This window comes from Haliotis rufescens, unplaced genomic scaffold (assembly GCF_023055435.1).
Source record: "Haliotis rufescens isolate VD_foot unplaced genomic scaffold, xgHalRufe1.0.p SCAF_3, whole genome shotgun sequence".
Taxonomy (NCBI): domain Eukaryota; kingdom Metazoa; phylum Mollusca; class Gastropoda; order Lepetellida; family Haliotidae; genus Haliotis; species Haliotis rufescens.
In genome coordinates, this window is record NW_025964001.1 from 50112223 (window position 1) to 50127450 (window position 15228).

Genomic DNA, 15228 nt, shown 5'->3' on the forward strand with positions numbered 1-15228 from the left:
TCACTTGAAAGTAGTACCTCTAACAAGGTTACTATGAGATAGAAAGATATGTGCAATACAATAGGCAAAAGTGTCAGTAGGTTTATAATAGTTATATCAATTTTCTTACTTCCAAAAGTGCTCTCTCATGGTAATGATATCAGTCTTATTAAAGTCAACATTTTACTAAGTGCATACCTTGCTTCATTTGAATTAACCTATTTTGACAAAATACAACTGTTTAAAATTTGAAAGACTTTGTCTTCACTTTGATATCAGACCAGCAATGATAAGTTAAAATGCTGATTTCGTGTGTCTACAAATGTATCATGATAACAAACACACACTTTAAAGTTCAGTCACATATATGTAATCTAAATTCTATTGCAAAAAGTAAAATTTTCTACAACCATTAAACACATGTCAATCATTGATCTTGTTTCATCTTGTGCAACAAATATCAAACTAAGTGTATCTCCCACTGTTTCCTTTCATCATCACAAGATGGTTCCATTATTGCTTAAATAACATGTGTGCCTAAAAACCAGTTTCCATTGAATTAAAAATATGTACCTATTCACATATCGTCATGGTTGATAAACAAATTTATATCCTCCTTGTACTTTCTAGAGAATGATTGTCACTCCTTCAACAAAGGGGGACAAAAAGGGGGGTACTCACATACACTTCGTTGCACGAGACAGGGCCATGGTTCAGTGATTTCATTATTCCATTTGATACATAACTTGAGGCTATTCAACAACATGATAAAAGGACATGCTTCTGGTTCTCCATACAGGGTTAATAGTGATGATGAACCTATACTCCAAGATAAAATACACATTAAACACAATGTCTGGAGTTGATGGAAGGGTCAGCTTCTGCGAGGGCATATAAGCAACACTTAGATAGAGGTATGTATATGGCTGTTATTCAACATATTTCAGATTGTCTGTTATTGTTGTGAAGAAGTCATATTTCAGTTCATGTATGCATTATACATTTTTTTTGCTTGTTTGAATTGAAATGTTTATCATAAATCAAATATGAAAGGTTCCTCTTGGTGTCCTGATTAACATTTGATGATGGTTAATATTTGAAACATTAAATACATTTTTTGTTCTAAATAGCAAGTTTATTATTATTATCTGGCCACCGTGGTATATTGGAAATATTGCTTTTTGCAATGTTCTTGACTCACTCAGATTCAAGACTTGATTTTGGTAATTCTCTTTTTCTCCTAAAAACAAGTTCCATTGAAGTAAAATGAAGCATTTTCATAACTATTTTTCCCTGAAGTAAAGGGATCCTTATGATATTTCTCATGCTAAATTTAATGAATTAGTTGCTTTTTTCCATCATAACCTGGTAAAGTGTATGCACCAGCTACTGGTAGGAACCTAGTCTACCTTACAGCCCCTGGAACATGTTTATTGATGAGACTGTCATCTCCGTTCAATTTTATTTCCTTCTCAGCTCTTGCAGTACCCTCTCATGCTTGAAATCAAGAGCCTTTAGGGGTTCCATCATGCTCAAGGGTTCCTTAAATTAATTATCTTTATCAAACCTTATGTTTTAGTTTTGATTTTGATAGAATCAGATAGCTCCAGTTAAATTGAGAAGGAGCCCAGTGAGATGGGAGTTGAACCTGAGGAAGGTCTAGACTTGCTTTATTTAGCACTTTTACATTACAGAAAGAGCTGACGTGACCCGTAATGGGATGTCCTCAGATCTTTGTTTAGCGGTAGCGAAAACTAAGTTCTGATTTTAATGAGATTGTTTTTTGCACATGTTCAGTTTCATGTCATGTGTGATGGTGCACCCCTGTGAGGTATGTCGGCACCAAGGATACTGATCAATACAGGCATCTGAGGAAGCGGCCACTCCAACCTCCCAAACCCTAGTAACCCCAACCTCCCTCTTACACAGTGTAGGATTCCCAGGCCTACCACCAGTAGGATACTATTAGTTATGGTGTCTTTAGTTGCCGTATACAGTGTCATATTAGATAAGCAGAAAGATATTATGTTTCTGCTAACCTAATATGATACCATATACAGCAACTAAAGACACCATAACGAAGTTATTATGCCGAAAGTTTCCACTATTTGTATGAACGACAGGACCAGTACATGTTTTCGATACAATGCTTTAATGTATATGCAAACGTTAACAATGGAATGCACTATATGTGAATGTTTAAACAAGTGTTATCGCTGAAATGGATAGAATTATCATAAAATTGCCAGCATTTTATAAAAAATCGGCGGGCCACTGTAACTTGATAGCAGTCTGCTTTTTTCCTAACGACGGGCTGCTATCTATTCTATTGCTATGTGACGTCATTGGCGTCAAGTTTCTTGTTTGTGACGTCATCCTTTTGTTATGTTCTGTGACGTTTCTATTTGTAAATTAGTTATCGCCGTTGTGAGGCTTTTTTCTCCATAATAATATTAATAAAGTCACGACCGTGGTTTCTTTAAAAAAATATTGTCTTCGCACATTACAATCAATGCTATTAAAGCACTAAACAGTGTCGAATAACGAATTTCTGTACCAGAATTTTCATGTGAAATATGTGAGGTGGGTGTTGGAAAATCCAAAATGGCTGTTACTGATGGTATACCGTCTCATATTAGGTCTGTAACAACCATCTTGGAATTTTACTGATGATATACAGGTTCATATGGGCTGTCTGATTGGTCAATCTCACTTTGAGGCATAATAATTATCAATACAGGCAACAGAGGCCACTCCAACCTCCCAACCCCTAGTAACCCCAACCTCCCTCTTCCACCGTGTATTGGTTCCCAGGACCACCAGTAAAGCAGCTGTATCTTTGCAGGATGCCCAATAACTGTTGCCAATGTCTATGTGATGCTTGCTGGTATGTATTAGAACTCCCTTAAATGCAACATAAACTTGCCACGCTTGGAGAATATGTGTTTATAGGCTTCATGGCCTATTGATGAATTAATTTGTGGATAGGATGATGTACCCCATGTTTAGTGATAGGACAAGGAGTTAGGGACTTTAGAATGCGTTACTAGGAGTCTGCGTTAATAGGAATGTGTTACCAAGTGTAGGGCTTGCTTTTCAAATCAAAACACAATTATTTATTAGATTTTCATTCCTGACTCCTTCACTACCAAGCACCACACCTCACATCATTTTATTGTTCGCAAGCACCTGGTGTTGATGTAAATCACTATGCGTGTTGCTTCTGTCTCTACCTAAAATACACTATATTCCTGTTCCTACCAAACATGCATGCTTCATATGCATCACATTGTTTTTACAGGTAAGGTACATGTCTTGACCAGTATTTGCCATTCATTTACATATATTTATTCAATAATTTGTATTCACCTTTGTTTTATACAAAAGAAAACTGGATGCAAATCTAATAACTTATTTATTGTGACCTTGTTTTTCTAGTTTTGTAATCCAGTACAATCTGTATTGGAGCTTGATGTTTCTACATTTCTTGTGTTCAGTATCTAAGAATGTGTCTGAATGTGGAAGGAATACACAACCAGTATGTGTGTTTTAGTTGCTCAGCAGAAATATGATGTCTGATGTGATCTTGAAATTTGTCCATTCAACGAGGGACTTTGCCAATGTGTGGTCTCTGATTCAACATACAAACAAACGGGAAACGGTACTTTAACTTAAATAATATTTGCACACTTTGTCAGTTTTTAGCAGAAATTCTACCTTAAGTGCACTGCATTTTTGTGGCTTGTGATAACAATATCACTACATTCCAAGGAGTGGCACACACATGAAGTTGATCAGGAACAGGATCTATTCCATGGGTCTGAGTCTTGTGGACATTTAAACACAAATGCTTTCAACACTCTCTTTCTGGATACCATAGATAAGGATACAAGAGATTGTAAGGCAGATAAGCAACTGACAGACACACACATACACAAACTAATGAGCAACCACAGACAGGCTTAGAGACAAGTCAGTCTGTCAGTCATGCAGACAGACACAGTGACTGACACCAGTCCTCCCAAACTTTATGTATGGTGGGTTAACACATGTTATTTCCAGTGTCATTGTGTTAATTATGACATACACAAACCATCAGACAGAAGTTACAACATGACATGACATACAGCGATAACATTATATAGAATGACATTGCTACATAATGACAACATAGCTCTATGGGGGACTGTGCATACTTAGAATTGGAGGTCACTTCATGAAGCAGGTGCTTGTGTTGGGTATAATCTGGTCAAGTAAGTAGATATGTCCTGTTTTTTTGTGCTCCAGTCACAATTGTTTCAGTGCAACAGATAAACTGTGGTGAAGTGTATTGAAGTAGGTTTTATCAATGTGGAGTAGATCAGATTTGGACATTAATCTACATGTAGCATGTCAACTGAAACATGTTCAGAGATAGGTCAGACAAAAAATACTGTCATGGATTAAACTTTGATTTGATTTTATGTGAACAGAGCATTTATACTACTCAAAATAACTTAAAGAAAACCCAATTTTTTCATAAGACAGATAAACTATAGTCCTGAGAAAGTAATCGGGTGTTCTTTAACTTCTGGTGTGTATGGATTTGGTATTAATTGTTGTTCTGATACCGTAATGCAATTACTGGATTTGATTATGGAATCATAAGAACTTGTGGTCTTGAAAAAAGTTAACCTAACAATCATGTTACAGTTTAATCACAAATTTTATTTTAATTATGATTCATTGTCACACATGAATCAATCAATCTCCATTTTAATAGGAAAACCATTCCAACAGTAATTCCAAAATAATTCTTCAGTGTAATGGATTGCATGGACTAGTTGAAAAAACATATGTCTGTTTGATGTGTGTAATCTTCAAGTAGCGCCACACTACTTGCCATTCATGACCTAGTTCCCCCTGCCCTTGTCAAAGTACATTGCGAGAAAAAGTCATCAAGTTTCAGCCAATTGCATGCTGCAGTTCCTTTAAGACACCATGGTTCAGAGGGTAAATATTTGTCTTGCCTCTGTATGGGGAGTTGAAAGGGAAGGATACCTTTATCATGTGTGTGTGCTTTTATCACATTGGATTAAAGTGTGATTATTTTTATATTATTGTTTAATTGGATGAGATCCGTTAAGCTGCTTGTTTTTTTAGTCTATACAAATATTTCATAGAAGTAGAAATTATTTTGGTTTATGATTATTTTGATGTTTTTTTATAACATGTATAATATATTTGCAAACAAGACTTTTCAAGAAAATCTGAAAAATAAGACATAAAGTTGGTCAGTGATCTTTGAGATGACAATTGTTGCCATATTGTAATTTGTCATCTTAAAGATCACTGTCACTGTTCTTTTGATAGGAAGACAATCAATAATTCATGGTGATATAAGTTAAATAATTCACTAAATCAAAAGGCCATGTTCCACTCATAAATATTTTATACATGACGATATATGCGTAATAATCAACTGAATCAAAAGGTCAATTTCCAAATTCATATATTCATTGCCAATAAATGTATTCAAACACAGAATGTTAAATTGTAATCATGTACAATTAAAAAAGAATCTGCTAGATGTAATTGATACAAAATGTGAACTAAGTAAATATCATATAATCGGAAATATATACAGTTTGTATATTGCAATTAGGCCAGATGAACATAATGATTTTTATACTTGTATTATTATTATGTACAAGAGTGTTCTAGCAGAGCTCCAGATAACTTTTTGAGAAATTGAGTTTTTTCTCAAAGGTTTCTTTTTTTATTGGGTTATTACATTTTTCATTAGGTAACCAATATTTTTTCACTCCCCTATTCATCACTCTATTGGGTTTTTCCCAAAATGAGTAAACATTTTGAGATTTAAAACACACTGAAATAATGTTTTAGATGTATGTAAAGGTTCTTAATATAGGCTTAACTCAGAACGTAAATTAACTCGTAAATTGTGTTTCGTAAATTAGCTCTGTTGCTAAAAGCTGAAAAAGCTTCACTGGGTATTTGCATACTTATATATATGTTTTATACATTTGTGTTTTTCATTTAATGCACGCGTTTCTATACGCAAATTAATTGAAATATTTTGGGGGGTATTTTTATGCAAATATGCAGCTTGTCTGTAGCTCTGCTTCCAGTAAACCCTCCCCACACCTGTATAAAGTACACAACCAGAAATGGGTGAGGAGTTTCCACCTGAGTCGTCGCCAGGTATCTGACCTATTGACAAACAGGTCAAACGAGTGTTAAAAAACCCACTGTCCATGACTGGCGTGTGCCCATACATATTTTCCTCTGTCAGGATCGACTTTCCGATGTGGACAAGCCTGACTGGGCTGCCACCATGGGATATCACAATGTTATATGGCCCTTGGAAGAAAGGGGCTTTGTTGTTGTTGTTCCTCAGGCTCAGAATTACGTTGAATAAATTAACTCTACAGAATGCTGAAAGGAGGTATTATGTTGTACATTTTTTTAATATATTTCTGATACTGAAACAACTTTCCATTTAAGAAAACAATCAAAAGAAATTAAACACTTTAAGATATTTATCAGTGACATTATTCCAGAGGTATCTGTCCTCCATTGTATAAAGAAACACTCCAAGTCAGTATACTTTCTGAACTATGCTCACTGACACAGCATATATACAGCAAAGAGAGTCGAGTTTGTTTGTTTGTTTGTTTTTAATGCTGTTCTCAGCAATATTCCAGCCAAATAGTGGCGGCCTGTAAATAAGTCTAGACCAGTGATTGATATTATGAGCAACGTACCACATCATCGTTGTGAGTCACCAAGCCTGACCACCAGCTCCATTTGGTTGCCTCTTACAACAAGCATTGGTTACAAAGGACTTTTTCTAACCTGTAATCTCCATGGTGCAAAGCCAAAAACGAATGGAGTAGCATAGCAGTTATTTGTGTTAAAATGCTGCACTTCCACAGAGGGGAATACAACATGAGCTGTCTGCTGCAGGTTTTGGATGAACAAAAACCACACATCCCTACTGGAAAACGAGGTGTTGGAATTAATGAGGTTCCTGATGGGATTTACTGTTTAGTGTGAAACAACTAAGAACTATTGAAACATTAAAAAAAATATGTGTAAATTAAAACTTTACCGTTTATTGTAAACATGCTAAAATCTTGTAAAAGTTATATATAACTAGATCTAACAACACGATTCTTGGTATTTGCAGTTAATTGCAGCAATGGAATGAAAGCAGAACCAGATGACTCCCATGTTTTGCTACAGTCAGACTAATGATCTGCATACCCATAGAACTGATTTCGCATTTTAGATTCAACTTCACAGCTTGACCTTGATTTGTGTGCGTTTTATGGACTAAGCAGAAAAAATACTACTGAGTAAAGGACCCTAAGATTACATTCTAAAGACTTGTAACACCCCCCTCCCCCCATCCCTTGTAGCACTGTAGCATATAAATATCTGAAGCATTACGAGAACAGTCTCACTTGTAAGCACTTTGGCATATAAATATCTGAAGCATTACGAGAACAGTCTCACTTGTAAGCACTTTAGCTTATAAATATCAGAAGCATTACTAGAACAGTCTCTCTTGTAGCACTTTAGCATATAAATATCTGAAGAATGACGAGAACAGTCTCTCTTGTAGCACTTTAGCATATAAATATCTGAAGCATTACGAGAACAGTCTCTCTTGTAGCACTTTAGCTTATAAATATCTGAAGCATTACGAGAACAGTCTCACTTGTATGCACTTAAGCTTATAAATATCTGAAGCATTACTAGAACAGTCTCTCTTGTAGCACTTTAGCATATAAATATCTGAAGCATTACTAGAACAGTCTCACTTGTAAGCACTTAAGCATATAAATATCTGAAGCATTACGAGAACAGTCTCACTTGTAAGCACTTTAGCTTATAAATATCTGAAGCATTACGAGAACAGTCTCTCTTGTAGCACTTTAGCTTATAAATATCTGAAGCATTACTGGAACAGTCTCTCTTGTAGCACTTTAGCTTATAAATATCTGAAGCATTACTAGAACAGTCTCACTTGTAAGCACTTTAGCTTATAAATATCTGAAGCATTACGAGAACAGTCTCTCTTGTAGCACTTTAGCTTATAAATATCTGAAGCATTACTAGAACAGTCTCACTTGTAAGCACTTTAGCTTATAAATATCTGAAGCATTAAGAGAACAGTCTCCCTTGTAGCACTTTAGCATATAAATATCTGAAGCATTACTAGAACAGTCTCACTTGTAAGCACTTTAGCTTATAAATATCTGAAGCATTACGAGAACAGTCTCACTTGTAAGCACTTAAGCTTATACATATCTGAAGCATTAAGAGTACCTCCCTTGTAGCACTTTACCATATAAATATCTGAAGCATTACGTGAACAGTCTCTCTTGTAGCACTTTAGCATATAAATATCTGAAGCATTACTAGAACAGTCTCTCTTGTAAACACTTTAGCATATAAATATCTGAAGCATTACTAGAACAGTCTCTCTTGTAAACACTTTAGCATATAAATATCTGAAGCATTACGAGAACAGTCTCTCTTGTAGCACTTTAGCTTATAAATATCTGAAGCATTACTAGAACAGTCTCACTTGTAAGCACTTTAGCATATAAATATCTGAAGCATTAAGAGAACAGTGCCTCCCTTGTAGCACTTTTGCATCAATACCTGAAGCATACCTAGAACATTGTCTCCACTTATAGCACTTTATCATTTAAAATACCATTTGAAACATTATCAAAATAAAATTGCAAGTTGTAGCATTGTCACAACATTGGCTGTTGTATAGAAGCAGCAGAACTGGCAGTAGTTGTAGATCTTAATGTTGTTATTCAGTGTTTGAGTTGATGTTGTTTGCTGTTGCAGCTGAGTCCCAGGTAAGGAGAGACGATGCCAGGTAAACAGGGGATCTGTTGGTGTCTGGGGGGAAGCCGACCCCCAGAGATCAAGTGTGTGGACTATGACTCTCCCCCCAAACCCCTTGCTCTGGATATACCCATGCCAACAGATGAAGCCGAACTTAATGCCAAATTTGAGGAACTTGTGGTGAGTGTCAAGCACCAACCTCTTGTAACCTGATTGCATGAATTATTGCCAAGTCAGCATTGCGACCTGCTGAGAGGCCCATATCTGCAGTAAATGAAAATTTATGAAAATAAGAACATTAAAATAATCACATTTTGAACAATATCAACATCTACTGCAATGGAAGCTTTGTTGTTATATTGTTTGTGAATATAAATTTATATCCATTATGATATGGTTTGATGCATGCTTATAGTACCTAGCACAGATAATATCAAATATTTGAGCCATTATTTCCATTCTGCTCTCCTTATCAGCTCTATAATAAGAGACTCTAGGTTTCCTTATTTCATTATTCCTTTGACATAACTATATTTCAGTCATTTGTTTATGTCAGTCTAAACAGATGAGAGTTAGGAGCAAACCCCCCAATTTAAATGAAGCTTTGTTCTTGTTGCAATCAGATGTCATCCTCCTAAAATGATTCAGCTTTTAACACCGTGAGTCAGATTTTTTCGATTTGTACAAAAGAGACCCCACAGAACACACTATCCTTTGATGGTATTCCCTTTTGGGTGTAGATGCCATGGCATTCAGAAGTGACAGGATGTATTAAATATTCACACTATCATAATGGCGTAGCATTAATCCTTTACATAATACAATTGGAAATAGTCGTTATGCTTTACTCACTCATACCGAGAATTTAGAAACCCAGACAGTGTGTTTCGCTAATTAGAAAGCTCACCTGACACGAACCCTATTGATACTCAGATCCTCACACACGCAGATATTGTATCAGATTAAAAGACTTGATTCTAATGAACTTGGAACACAAATCAGAATAACTTCAAAATGAGAGGAGATAACTCTCACCTATCATCTTGCAGGCGGAATTGGATCTGGACAAGGCTCATCGAGATGCCATGTACAATCTCCCGCCTGAGAAGAAATGGCAGATTTACTGCAGCAGGAAAAAGGTAAGTGAAAATAGATGTGTTTGTTGTATACAACAGCTCTTGTGTGACAAGTGGATACACCAGTTCTTCTTTCCATTGCCATTGTGTCTGGGCAGTGCACCATGTTGTCAGGGAGACATTAACTTTGTCCTAGTAGTGAATTCTTTAGATGCCAACAAGGATCGTGTCATTATGCCGTATGAAATTTGTGACAAGAGTACATGAGTATATATCAGCAGTGTCATAAATATATGTATCTTGATACTATTGTTTACAATTTGTTCAGGATATGATACATATCAAAAGATATATTTTTCTGACTAAAGTGGCATGAATTTATTCTCATTGTACTATAACAGAGAAAACAAGAGATTACTCTTTGTTTTTATTTTAGACAAACCATTACTTAATCAATTTAATTAATAGGGCTGATATGTATCATAATACCTTGCTCATCATCCGATACATATCATGATACATGCATGTGCTCTTATGTGTGGTGCGTAAGAATTCTTTTTCATAGACAAAATGGCCAAATACCTGGCACACTGACAGTTGGAAATGTGAAGAAAAGTGTTCCAAACAATTTGTGCACCCATGTATAAAAAATTGAAGCACACCATCCCTGTAATATACTGAACAAAAGTTATCAGGGATATATGTATGTAGTATAGACCCAGCGCACATAGTCATGATCCTGAACTTGTTTTGTTCAGTATATATGACAAGTCCCTAATTGGGAAACAGTTAATCATATAATGGTCAGTTTGATACTTGATGCAATAAACCAGTTTGATGAACATGGTATCACAATCCAATAAATATACAAATATTTAGCAGGAATGACTTTTAGTACGCTCTGTACATAGATGTCGGGTTTACTTCCTCCAAAATCTATTGCATTACTTTTCCGAAATGATTAGATAGTTACATTCCTGATGTGTTACAGCTTATGTAAACAGCCATGGCTGCAAATCATTCAGCACTATATCATAAAAGGGGCGGTACAGTTACAATAGTGAATAACAATATGTCATAAACTTCAATTATTTTATGGAAAAAGATATTATTACCCTTATGTGCTTCTGTATAATATATAAGAACAGAAAATATGTATTACGCTTGCCAAAGGCTCATCTAATACAAATTTTATACCTAATATATGATATTTATGATACAAAACTAATGGTCTCTAATGGTCGGCTAATGATCTCTATGTATCCTCTGTGATAGTCACAGAGAAAAGTGAGCAATTGCCTGGTGAGGGTTGCAAAAACAATGGCATGAATTTGGACACTCATGAATGAGGTGAGGTGAAATTGGATTTAACGTCGCGTCCAAGATTATTGCACTTATATAGCGTGTGGCGTGTGTGGCTGCTTGTACTAGTCTGGACTGATGCCGATTTATAGTGCTAGCTCACTGAGATACCATGCCGCAGTTTAACATGAATACCCCACTCAGACACAGTATACTGACTCCGAGCCGACCAGTCCTTGTTTTAGCCCCTTAATGCTGAGCGCCAGACAGGGTAACAACAAGTACCATCTTTTAACGTCTCTTGGTATGACGCGGCCGGGGATCGAACCCCGGACCTTCCGCTCTCCGGTCGGACGCTCTACCACTAGATCACGGGGGCGGTCCACTCATGAATGAAAAATTCAAGCCTACCACCGCTGTAACAAATGACTCCCTCACTGTCGTAGGCTCCTGTGCTATGACTTTTCCATGATCAGAGACAAGACACACAGATTCTGGTAGGCCAGATCATGGATAGCAGTTTATGTGGATTAAAAAATAAATATGGAGATCCTGATCACAGCCTTGAGTGAAATGGTGGCAAGCTCTCGTAGATGAAGATCACAGGTTGCTGTTCAGATTCAGTATAGATCAAATGTTCAGGAAAATACTGTACTACTCAAAAGAAGTTCAGAACCATCTGATTCTTTCATGTTACTGTAGTTAATCTGATATGGCATGACAGATTAATTATAGTAATATGAAAGAATCATGTGGGTCCTTAACTTCTTTTGTAAAGTATACATATATATAACTTCAGATCTACAGCTAACCAGAAAACCAGGAAGCATTAGGGATAATTTATCATACACATTATTTGTTTTCATGGCAGGACAAACTCACTCACTCAATCCAGAGTTCTTCCTGAGTTCAAGATAACATGCCGCTGCCAGATCTGGTGGTTATATTAGTTAACCCACATTTCACCCCGATTGTCAATGGGTTTTTCCAGAGTGAAAAGAATTTAAACGGTAGGAGTTACCTCCCCTTGGACAGTATTGTCCGGCTTTTAGTTTAGTGTACTTCCATATCCGGTGGCTCGCAAGCATACAGTGGCGGCAAGATTTAATCATGGCAACGAGAGGTATGGAAAAATTGAATAAATCGCTGAGGGGCGCTGCATGTGAGTAAGATCTACATACAGGCTGATACATGAATGTTAGGATGAGTGTATTCGACTTTGATAGTGCGGCTGCTGCCACGAGAGAAGCCCAGAAACCGCATGCTTTCGATGTCAAACTGTTCATAGAAGAGGCAGATGTGTGGTTGTATTAGTTAATCCAAATTTCACCCCAATTGTCAATATCATTCAAAACAGCTTTGACCACAAATTCACTCACTCATGTCAACATTATGTTTCAGGGTGTAAACGGTTCCATTTATTTTGGATTTTTTTATTCAACTGCCCTTCATTTATTGTTTTCCCAGGTAATAGTAAAACTGATAGCTTAGGTATAAGTGTTCCTCCAGCTTCTTATAATCATCCTTGGTTCCACAATGGGAAATGTTTTCACTATTTGTGCCTTAGAACTATCGTGTCCAGACAATGACCCCTGCCAGTGGTTTCTGTCTTGTTTCATTATCATTAGAGCCTCAGGTCAAACTAAAAGATAGTTGTTGTCGAATCAAATATGACAGGCTTCTTGTAGCTTGTAGCATCTGTAGTGATCCAATTTGAGCATGTAAGGGCTTCCCCCACTCCACAAGGGGGACTGATACCATTGGACAGGCACAAAAACTGGACCTTCTTCACACACTAATCAATACTTTGCTTCTTGTTAGATCTGTATTAGTCAATAATTTGACCATCTCACCTCAGAGTTGGCTTCTAACAGAAAGGTTTTAGCATTCTACCCTGCCTAGGCTCCGATGATTGCTCTTCTCAGCAGTATCTGTGCATCAGACTTAATTGCATCCAACAGCAATCACATGTAGTAGTGCACATTGCCTGTGTAACGGCTGAGTTTTCCTTTTTCATCTCTGGACTCGAATCCTAAATAAGTTTTCAATATGTTTGACTCCTCTCATCTTTCAAATTGTTGGATCATATTTGTGTTGCTGGCCATAAACATCCCCATTAATGTGTGTTAATGGTGTTAGTAATATGTTGTGGACATTCCCCACCTTCTTCATATTTTCTGTTTTTTTTGTGTGTTTACTTCAGTTTGTATTACAAAATGTAAAATATTTGCATGGATTGAGAAAACAAACAAGCACCAATGCTGGTGTGAAGAGTAGGCGACTAAATAGATCAGATGGTCGAGGTTGGTGACTTGGTTGATAGTGGCCTCAGGAATATTGCTGAGTGCAGCATTAAACCAGAAACAAACAAGCAAAACATTCATCAAAGTAAAAAGCAAATGTGAAGCAGCCCATTTTGCCTTTAATAATTGACCAAGTTTACAGCATGGAGTCTCCTGTGCCTGTCATCCAGTCATTACATGGCTGATGTCTGGCCTGCTAGTATTTCCCTGAATTTCCCAATAGTCATCAGTAATCAGAACTAAATATCATGTAATGCCTACACACCGTCTTGATGCAGCCATAGGTCATTACAGTGAGTCAATATGTTTGACTCATCTGTAACTAGTCCTGTGGAATATAGTATGTGATGGATGGATACATGATGAGAGTATGTTGCTAATGTGTAACGTTACCTTTGTGAACAAGTACTTCACCAATCGAGAATTTCTTCTCAGTAACATGTTGTCCAATATATAATTGAAAACTACTTCTGACATTGAAATCTAGAATATTTCCGCTGCTATGGATAATTTCTAAAATTTGACTTTTGCATCATCTTTCAATGATGTTATTACGCATTAACTTTTCATGATTTCAGAGGTGTTGTATTGAGGAGAGAACATAGGGAATTCATCATAAATACATTACCATTAGTCTGTCTATTAGTATGTCATATTATTTCCCCTTCGGCCCAGCCCTAAGTGTATTGCTATATCCCGAAATTAAGCAAGTCTAGATTTTGCACAGGTTCAACTCCCATCTCACTGGGGCTCCTTTTCAATTTAAATGTTTAACTTGTTTCAATCAAAATTATATACTTTCAGAGACCAAGCATCAGTCTAATATTCCTATGTACATCTTCTTCTTCTGTGTATGAACCAGTGAGTCATGCAGGCGTCAATCAATGGGAGATTAGAAATAGATATTGAATTGAAACACCATCAGAGGTACCCCCTCTGCTGAGAGCTGTGGTAATATTCCTAATATACTTCTCAAAAGAAATTAAAGAAAACCTGATTCTTCCATACATCTTCCATTCTTCTGCTATAGTTAATTTGTCATCAACAGAGCATTTTGCAGTCTCATGTACTCATACCACCTTACATGAGGCTGTATTTATGTTATCTCCATGTATTTCATGGTTTGAACCTAAATCTGTTTAAAAAAATTCAATGTGTTGTATGCAAATACATAGTGTTTCTGATCATGTACACTTAGCTCACCACTGATTACCAGGAGAAGTACTGTATGTATTTGGTTTCTTGAACACTTGGGACATAAAGTATTGATGTGTGGGCATTCTCATTCATTCACTTAGCCTTGCACAGGATAGGTCGTAGTTTGAGGATTAAACGACAAACAACACAAAACAGAAACATTTAATAACTGTTTATGACAAAAGCATCTGATGTGAAATTGTATGTGCTAACCGTCCTCCTTACCTCCACTGCAGACAGACTTGTCCACTGTAGTGTTACTAGGCTTCAGGGCCCACTTAATTCCCTTCACTGACCACCGGCATCCTGAAAGTGACCCCATGCTCTCTAAAGTGTGTGTTTATGATCTAGCCTTGTAGGCACTTGTATGCAACCGACAGCCAGAGCATGTATTGGTCTCTGATCAGCACCATAGGAAATAAGACAGAAGTCCCTTGAGCAACTAACTGAGTTTAATCTGTCTGGGTTGTCAAATGTGCAGTAGTCAGTGGTCATTG

At 36.6% G+C, this 15228-nt stretch overlaps 1 protein-coding gene across 1 annotated transcript in view; it reads left to right on the forward strand.

Moving 5' to 3' along the window:
- LOC124117810 (disheveled-associated activator of morphogenesis 1-like) overlaps positions 1–15228 on the forward strand; it is a 180056-nt gene that overhangs the window by 31209 nt on the left and 133619 nt on the right. Inside the window, exons 2-3 of the mRNA XM_048403044.1 lie at positions 8854–9033; positions 9903–9992. Coding sequence (XP_048259001.1) covers positions 8878–9033; positions 9903–9992 — 246 coding nt within the window. The 5' untranslated portion in view covers positions 8854–8877. The remainder of the gene's footprint in view (positions 1–8853; positions 9034–9902; positions 9993–15228) is intronic.